The 9,388-nt window shown below is 40.8% G+C and overlaps 1 protein-coding gene across 1 annotated transcript; it reads left to right on the top strand.

Annotated features, from left to right (window-relative positions):
• The first annotated feature begins 1,898 nt into the window (after nucleotides 1-1,898).
• Nucleotides 1,899-7,555, top strand: UQCRB (ubiquinol-cytochrome c reductase binding protein). Its single transcript, XM_003938749.4, has 4 exons — nucleotides 1,899-2,001; nucleotides 4,594-4,665; nucleotides 5,970-6,136; nucleotides 7,113-7,555. Exons 1-4 carry the CDS (start codon nucleotides 1,983-1,985, stop codon nucleotides 7,188-7,190), a joined length of 336 nt encoding a protein of 111 aa, XP_003938798.2. The 5' UTR covers nucleotides 1,899-1,982; the 3' UTR covers nucleotides 7,191-7,555.
• The last annotated feature ends 1,833 nt before the right edge of the window (nucleotides 7,556-9,388 follow it).

Consider the following 9,388-nt stretch of genomic DNA (forward strand, 5'->3'; position numbering starts at 1 on the left):
CAGACTTCACTTTGGCTACTGTAGGATAGAAGAGGTCATTCATCAGTTTTAGTGCTGCATACAGGACTAACTCATAGAAAAAACTGGCAGCATGAAGACAGAAGAAAAAGGGGAAAATCAATAGAATTTTCAAACTGGAATGTGTCTAAGACCATTAAATCTAACCTTTTGAACTTATAAGACAAGGTTCGGTTCTATATGGTCCCAGCTCCAAGCTTAAAACTGAGGGGGGAAAAAGATATCACTGAGTTATGGTAGAAGTACACTAGTAACTATAAGTCATCCTAGCTCCACCGATTTGTTTTCTGTCCCTAGATGTTTATGCCTAAGACTTTGCATGTTGGGGCTGAGACCTTAAAAGTCAGCAAATACTTCTGTTTTGTCTTAAAATTGTGTGCAAATTCTGCAATACATCTTAGATTTAATTTTCAAAAATCTCTTCTGCTGGGCATGGTGGCTCACGCCTGTAATCCAGCATTTTGGGAGGCCAAGGTCGGTGGATCACTTGAGGTCAAGAGTTTGATAACAGCCTGGTCAACATGGTGAAACCCTGTCTCTACTAAAAATAGAAGAATTAGCAGGCATGGTGGCATGTGCACCTGTAGTCCCAGCTACTCAGGAGGCTGAGGCACAAATAGTTTGAACCGAGGAGACAGAGGTTGCAGTGAGCCGAGATTGTGCCATTTAGCCTGACCGACAGAGGCTGAACAACAACAACAACCAAAAAGAGGTGACAAAACCAAACAAACTTCTTTGACCTAACCTTCCACTAAAATAGCTAGATGTAGATCTTCAGCTGGAGAAGCCCAAGGCCTGAGAAGCTTGGTGTCTCTCCTGGATTAGTAGTGTAGCATATGGCCCTAGAATTAAGTAGCCACAAATTTGCGTCTGGATTCTCAGACTCTGGAAGGAGAACCTGGACTCTTCTAGCCGTGTGCTCTTGGACAAGTTACTCAACCTTTCTGAGCCTCAGCTTTCTCCTCTCTACAATGAGATAATTACAGTACTTTTAGAATTAATTGATAGTGGAGGGACGTGAGAGATCACCTCCAACTCTCTTTCCCCTTTGCTCTTACATGAGCTCTTTGGTTGGATCTAGGAACCAAATTGACACAAGGTAGATTAACAAGAGAAAAGCATACAAACTAGTTTTACATGTACATGGAGATCTTCACAAGAGAGTGAAGTGGCCAATGTAAGATGCCTTTATACTTTTTAGGGGAGTATACTTTATACTGCAAATCTGAGAAGAAAGGGGACCTGGCTAGGGGCAGTAAATTTCTTGTGGAATCATTAGGAGAAACGTGTGTGTTGTGGGGTGTAAACTCAGTGGAAGACAGAGGTTATTTTGGAAAGTATATTCAGGTCCAAAGCAGCCCCCAGTTTCCAGTCTCTGGCAATAGGTGCTATTTTCTCCCCCTAGTAAGGGACAAGTACTCCAGAGGAATACTGGAGGAAGCTTTATGGCTTGCTGCATGCAGGAAGAGATGGGTCATCAAACACTCTGAAACTACAATCTCTCCAACATTTTCAACTCGAAATAATCAGTGTACCAATTCCATATATTTTGGATGGCACATTCATCAGTCCTTCAATAGAAAACTAAATAAGATGATGCCCTTAAAACATTTAGCTTCCTGCCTGGCACAAAGAGCTCAATTAATACCGCCCACGCTCTCATAACTACGGACATTAAGTAACAGAACCCAGCCTTAAGCCTCGGTCTCCTAATTCCTGTCCTAGTGTTCTTCCCATCACATCGCAACCCGTGCTTCTTCGAACAGAGGACACCAAATGCCCCGCCCACTCCATTGGCCCCACCCTGGCGGAGACGTGCGCCCGCAGGTGCTTAACGACAGCCGTCAGAACTGCGCCTGCGCGAGCGGTCCTCGGTTTGCGACGCGACGTAAAGCGCCTGCGCACTGGGCCCAGCCTGTCCTCTTTGACTTACCCAGAAGGCGACGCTTCGCTTTCTGGTCATCATGGCTGGCAGGCCGGCCGGTAAGTGACTGGCGGAGGGTTCTTCCTTGGCGGGCAAAGTCGCGCTCCACCGTTTATTTTCGCACCAGTTCGTTGCGTTTTCTCTCTTCTTTGCAAATGGCCAGGTTTGTCGCGGAAGGGGAAGTGGCGGCTTCAGTCCAGCCAAAAGGACTTGCCTCCCCGTTGGTTTGCTGTCCCCAGGCCGGCCTTACCTGTAGAGTTGGGATATTAACCCTCTGTTTGTGGAGGTGCCCGCGGTGGCTCTGACAGCCCTGCAGTTCCAGCTGCAGGTGTTCGGCATTCCTTCCCCTCGGCCTTGGAAAAAGTTCAAGGGCACAAGGGGATAACTAGTCGATGACTTTCAACCAGAATGAGCTCAGTGCTTTCTGTGACCTAATCGCTCTGTCGTGTGCATTGGCTCGATAAATTCTCCTGCCAGTGCGATGAGGGAGATACTAATTTCCTTTCTACGCTGATGAGATAACCGAGGCAAAATGACCCAAGGAAGTAGAATTAGAAACTTCATTGCACCCCTCGCGCTTCTCAAATTGAGAATTAGAGGCAGTTGAGCAAGGGATACGAGCGACGCTTCAGGTTAACCTTGGATGAACGTCAGCTTAATCCGTAGATTTGGAGAAATTTACTTACTGTAGGTTCAAACGCATTTATTGTGGAATAGAATGCAGATATTACTGGAATATTTAAAACAAAGTGAACATTAAGTTGGATTTTCCATATATATATATATATATATATATATATATATATATATATATATATATGTTTGGCTAATCTCTGCCCACTGGCGTTACAAATTAGAGTAGCTTTTAAAAAATATTGATCTTTTCCTCTCCTTCTCCAGCAATTGTGAAGCTGTTAGGAAACAGCAAGTTGCCTGAAAAATCCGTTAACCTAACTGGCATTGAGCTTTTTGGGGATGGGGGGAGACTTTTTATTAATTATTTTATGAATTTGGCAGCTATTGAGGGAGTCTTACTAAATTCAAGACACTGCTTCTGTGCTGTATTTGGGAACTATATAGACCAGATCTCAACTCCCATTAGCTAACTCTTCTGACCTTTGGTGGGATCACTTCTGTAAGCCTCCTTCCCTTTCTGTAATAACATACATGTAAATAAATCAGCTAATGTTGGTAAAGCAAATAGGAAGGTGCTTGGCACACAATAACTGCTTAGTGAATATTAATTATTATCATAAGTCACTGGAAGATGTTTAAAAATAATCTGTCTTCCAGCCAGGCGTGGTAGCTCATGCCTGTAATCCCAGCGCTTTGGGAGATCGAGGCGGGTGGATCACAAGGTCAGGAGTTCGAGACCAGTCTGGCCAATCTGGTGAAACCCCATCTCTAGTAAAAATACAAAAATTAGCCGGGCGTGGTGGCGGGTACCGATAGTCTCAACTACGAAGGAGGCTGAGGCTGGAGAATCACTTGAACCCGGGAGGCGGAGGTTGTGGTGAGTCAAGATCACTCCACTGCACTCCAGCCTGGGTGACAGAGTGAAACTCCATCTCGAAATAATAATAATAATAATAATAATCTGTCTTCCACAAGTATGCCTGTAGATTGTTGACTCATAACTTTTCTAGCAGCAGTTGACTCTTAATTTCCAAGGAGGTTTACTAAAGCCTGGTAATCTGTAGTGGTAATCTGTTGTGCAGGCAAGGAGAGTTGAGTGAGAGTTTGCTTTCCTTTTTGGTAAGGGGCTAGCCCTAGACAAAATTTTAAAAGAAAATTATACTGGTTCTACCTCCCCTTTTGTAAAATGTCTCTCCTAAAATGTCAGGTATTGTCATGCTGTCCTTGGACCCTGCTGGGTTACTTCATCAGGCTCATCCCTGCTCCCCAAAGAGTTTTAAAATTACTTATTTCTCCTCATCCGTTTTCAATATCCATTCCCTTGGGGGGAACTTAGCTGCTTAGGAGGAGGAAGATGGACTTCTTTTACTAATCCATATTAATGTTTAAATGATTAATAGTATCAAAATCCTTCCCAAAATACATACATGTTTAGAGAATGTGTTTAGAGAGTGTGGCCAAGTGAAATAACTAATGTTGAGTAAAAATTTTAGAGGATGAGGGTCATGTAGACCTGCCAGCCTATGCTGAAATCTCAGTCTCTTTTCATACAACTCTTTTGAAATGGAAAGCTTTACAGTTATTTCCTGTGATCTATTTATGAAACTACAAATAATAGAAATTTCCGAGTCCTTTTCCTATCTCCCACCCCTTCAGTTTTGAAGGTAACAGGGGGCTCTAAGGGCATGTGATGTACCTGTAGATCTTTTGTACGTTCGGTGTTTGAGTTTAACCTTTTCTTCCATGACTTGCCACCTAATTTTTTTTCCTGCAGCCACTTTGTTTTATAAGTAAAATAAGCAATTTTTAAAATCGACAGTGTATAGAGTATAAACTTTTTTCTTTTAAATTGAATTCTTTTTTGATTAAATTCTTCCTATATAGAGTATATACTTTTAAAAGGAAATTTCTATGTTTGCATTAGTCAGCAAGGTAACTATGAGTACTGGTTGCTTGCCTATCACAATGTGTTCATATAGTATAATTCTGGCAACTAACAGTGTGACAATTATCAGTTTCAGCATCAAGCAGGTTGCTGGAGATGATGAGAAAATGGTATTACAATGCTGCAGGATTCAATAAACTGGGTAAGCAGCTGTACTTCATTTTCTGTTTTCTTTTTTTTTTTTTCTTTTTCTGAGAGTATTGCTTTTACAAGTGTTACTGTGGTTCCAAAAAAAATTTCAGTTCTTATATATATCAGAAGATTTTAAAATTAAATCACATTGTATTATGTTAAATTCAGTTCCTTTTTAAAATTTTTTTGAGAGGAGAGAGATGAAAGCCTCTAAAATGTTTGACTTGGTAATGATTTAAGTAAGTAGCAAGACATTTTCCTTATATACCCCTCTCCCAACTCTTCCACTTAAAATTTTAAGTTATGTAAACATTGAAAGTAGATATTTTTCAAATTTAAAAATTTTCTCACATCCATGCAATCATGTGATTCCTAAACTTTTTTTAGAACTTTATAATTTGCCATGAACTTTATCTTTTGCTATTGAAGCCTCCAGAAAGTATAAGCAAAAGTCACTGGTTCCTTAGTATACTATCATTTTAAGATTCTTTAATACCTTGAGCTGATTTAAACTGTAAGAAGTAGAGATGTGGTTTATTAATGTGTGTTTAAGGACAAAGTAAACATTTAAAATATTTTTTAAATGGTTTAGATAAAATGTGAATTTTGTGGCATTGGATTTTAAGAGCTCATATATTGTTTCCGTAGTCTAGTTCAAGAAATAACCCGTTATGTCAAGTAGTAACCCATTACTTTTAACGGCAACCACAATTGCTTTTGCACCAACCTAATATTGTATGAAGTACATTGAATTTCCATTGAACCTAGTGATTTGAATTTAAGAATTCACCAAAAGTTGTAAGTTATAAGTCATAAAGATATTTTACTAATTTAAAAAAATGCGGTAAATCACTCCTCAGCAAATCATATACACCATGGAATATTATGCAGCCATCAAACACGATGAGTTCGTGTCCTTTGTAGGGACATGGATGAACCTGGAAACCATCATTCTCAGCAAACTGACACAAGAGCAGAAAATCAAACACCTCATGTTCTAACTCATAGGAGGATGTTGAACAATGAGAACACATTGGACACAGGGAGGGGAGCACTACACACTGGGGTCTATTGGAAGGAAATAGGGGAGGGACAGCGGGGGATGGGGCATTGGGGAGAGATAGCATGGGGAGAAATGCCAGATATAGGTGATGGAGAGGAAGGCAGCAAATCACACTGCCACATGTGTACCTATGCAACAATCTTGCCTGTTCTTCACATGTACCCCAAAACCTAAAATGCAATAAAATAAAAATTTTAAAAAATGTGATATTTGTGATACATGTGCAATCTAACTTTTGTCATCTATCATAGGATTACTGCGAGATGATACAAGATACGAGGATGAAGACGTAAAGGAAGCCATAAGAAGGCTTCCTGAGAACGTTTATAATGACAGGGTGTTTCGCATTAAGAGGGCACTGGACCTGTCCATGAAGCATCAGATCCTGCCTAAAGAACAGTGGACCAAATATGAAGAGGTAGAACAGCTTTTATCTACTTGACAATGTTGGTCATTAAGGATGGAGTTTTAGAAACAAGAGAAACATGTTCATTTACGTAGCATTAGAGTTCTCTGAGTCATGTCAAATAAATATCCTATAAACAGGCTGGTGAGGTTAATGGAGCAAGTGTTATCTCCATTTTAGAATAAAACCACTCGGATCTTATAGGTGAAATGATTCTTCTGAAATCACTAAGGAAGTCTCTAATATAGAGAGCCAGGACTAAAATCCAGGTCTGTTGCCTCCCAGGACATTGTTGTTCTACCTCTGCACTGTGCTTCCTACTTAGATGAAAAGATCAGCCCATTGAGTTGCCCTCTAGATCCCAAAAAGAGCTTCTGTGAAGCAAACCCTCACCCCTTGAACTGCATTGAAACGAGGCAAAGGCCTGTAGATACACACTTCTTTTTCTTTCCGAAAAGACTTCCCTCTCATAACCTATCAAAGCAATTTATCACAGTTTCACCACAGATTTGAAATTTTAAAAAGCAGGCAGTTCTTAGGTTGAGAATATATTTTCTAAAATTGGAAATTAAAAAGTAATATTTTGCCGGGCGCGGTGGCTCAAGCCTGTAATCCCAGCACTTTGGGAGGCCGAGGCGGGTGGATCACGAGGTCAAGAGATCGAGACCATCCTGGTCAACATGGTGAAACCCCGTCTCTACTAAAAATACAATAAAACTAGCTGGGCATGGTGGCACGTGCCTGTAATCCCAGCTACTCAGGAGGCTGAGGCAGGAGAATTGCCTGAACCCAGGAGGCGGAGGTTGCGGTGAGCCGAGATCGTGCCATTGCACTCCAGCCTGGGTAACAAGAGTGAAACTCCGCCTCAAAAAAAAAAAAAAAAAAAAAAGTAATATTTTTTTTCTTGTTGTCGTTATCTGAGACCTGTTGTGTGTTTGGGATATGTCAGTATGTGATGGTAACATATAATATTTTATTCATTCTTTAGGAAAATTACTACCTTGAACCATATCTGAAAGAGGTTATTCGGGAAAGAAAAGAAAGACAAGAATGGGAAAAGAAGTAATCGTAGTTGAAGTCTGTGGATGCAGCTGCTATGAAGATGGTTAAACTTGAAACAAACAATTTAAGAATTATTTGGTCTGCAGTTGTTTTACTTTAAATAAATGTCTATTGTAATCTCTGGAGTTTTAAAATTCTAAACCTTCTACTGAATAACTACGGAATCCAGTAGTTATTCTAAATTTTTTCCAAACTTGGAAGATATTTTTAGTCATGTTTAACTGCTTCTTGGAGCTCAGAGACCACTTTATCAGTTTTCCTCACTGGTTGGATAGCCTATCAGTTTATGGAAGGATGTAACTTTTGTAAGTTCTATCCTTATGGAAGTTACTGAATAAAAGAAGTGGGTATGCACCCCCTAGTTTGCCAGGATTGAGAAACAGCCTCTTCACTGCTATCCAGATAGATTTGATTTTGCATCCTATCATTTAAAAAGAAATTATATATGCACCCCAACACAAGCATACTTATGTAATATATATACTCCTGTGCTAACATGTAGACTAGAAAACAAAAAGTAGACGTTAGAAAAATGAGATACAAAGACAAATCATACTTGTCCCCATATCCTAGTGACTTTTCCACTTTGGAAATGATTTTTATAAAGAATAAGGGTTGCATACTAATCAGTTAGATGTTTTAAGATTATAGGATAATTTAAAAATATATAAATTAGAGTCATTGGCCGGGTGTGGTGGCTCATGCCTGTAATCCCAGCACTTTGGGAGGCCAAGGCAGGTGGATTACCTGAGGTCAGGAGTTCAAAACCAGCCTGCCCAACATAGTGAAGCCCTGTCTCTACTAAAAACACAAAAATTAGCCGGGTGTCATGGCAGATGCCTGTAATTCCAGCTACTTGGGAGGCTGAGGCAGGAGAATTGCTTGACCCTGGGAGGCAGAGGTTGCAGTGAGCTGAGATTACAGCACTGCACTCCAGCCTGAGTGACAAAGTAAGACTATCTCAAAAAACAAAAAACAGTCATTTAATGGTGTCATCATTTCCACTCCTAAATTCTGAAATGCTTGCTTTGGTGGAGGTGAGTGTGGAGCCAGAGCTAGCAGAGAAGGAACAGCAGGGCCTGCAGTCTCCCTGGTGTTCCAGGACACGCCACTGCTGTGTGGCAGGAATGCCTTACCTCAAATAACAAAACAGTATGAAAAAACAAATTTGTGTTACATTTAAAATTTATAAAGCCATGAGACTTGTATCATAAAGAGCATCTTTAAATTTCTGCTAAAATATTAGCCTCTTAAAATCCCTAGAAGTCCCCATCTTTTTTTTTTTTTTTGCTATTCAGATTTTTTTTAAATCATATCCTAAAATCATGTCAATTTTGTCTAGTTCAAGACAACTAGATCACTTGATAATGGTTTTGCTCAGATGACATTGTGACAAGGTTTTAGTGTAGTCCTACTTGGCAGAAGAGGCCACGAAGATGGATTGTCTGGAACCCCCTTTAAAAGCATTTTTCTTTTTTTTTTTTTTTTTTTTTTTGAGACGGAGTTTCGCTCTTGTTACCCAGGCTGGAGTGCAATGGCACGATCTCGGCTCACCGCAACCTCCGCCTCCTGGGTTCAGGCAATTCTCCTGCCTCAGCCTCCTGAGTAGCTGGGATTACAGGCACGTGCCACCATGCCCAGCTAGTTTTATTGTATTTTTAGTAGAGACGGGGTTTCACCATGTTGACCAGGATGGTCTCGATCTTTCGGCCTCGTGATCCACCCGCCTCGGCCTCCCAAAGTGCTGGGATTACAGGCTTGAGCCACCGCGCCCGGCCTAAAAGCATTTTTCTATTCAGAAAATTTTCTTGAGTAGATCTCTCCAAAGGCGCTTTTAATTGTGATTTAAGATCACTTTTGCAGGACTGGTCTATTGGTTCAGACGTGTACTGTGCACAAGTACTAGGAGAGTAGAACTGAGGCATCCCAAAGAGCATTATAAAGGTGTGCAGGGAGATGGGTGGATGGAGGGAGGCTGGGCTCTGACGCGAAACGGTGGCTATGAATGTTGTTCATGTTGAAAGCAAGCCGAAGGGCATTGCTAAAGGACGGGAACAAATAGAACTGACCAAGACGGATATAACAGGAACTCCCAGGCTATCCACCTGCTCAAGGTAGAACGTGTGGTGTTACCTAGGGCAACCTCTGATTTTGCGAGAGTACTTCCTAAAGCTAAAAGATGTCTTATCTTTTAGTGTATGC

This window comes from Saimiri boliviensis, chromosome 15 (assembly GCF_048565385.1).
Source record: "Saimiri boliviensis isolate mSaiBol1 chromosome 15, mSaiBol1.pri, whole genome shotgun sequence".
NCBI classification, from domain to species: domain Eukaryota; kingdom Metazoa; phylum Chordata; class Mammalia; order Primates; family Cebidae; genus Saimiri; species Saimiri boliviensis.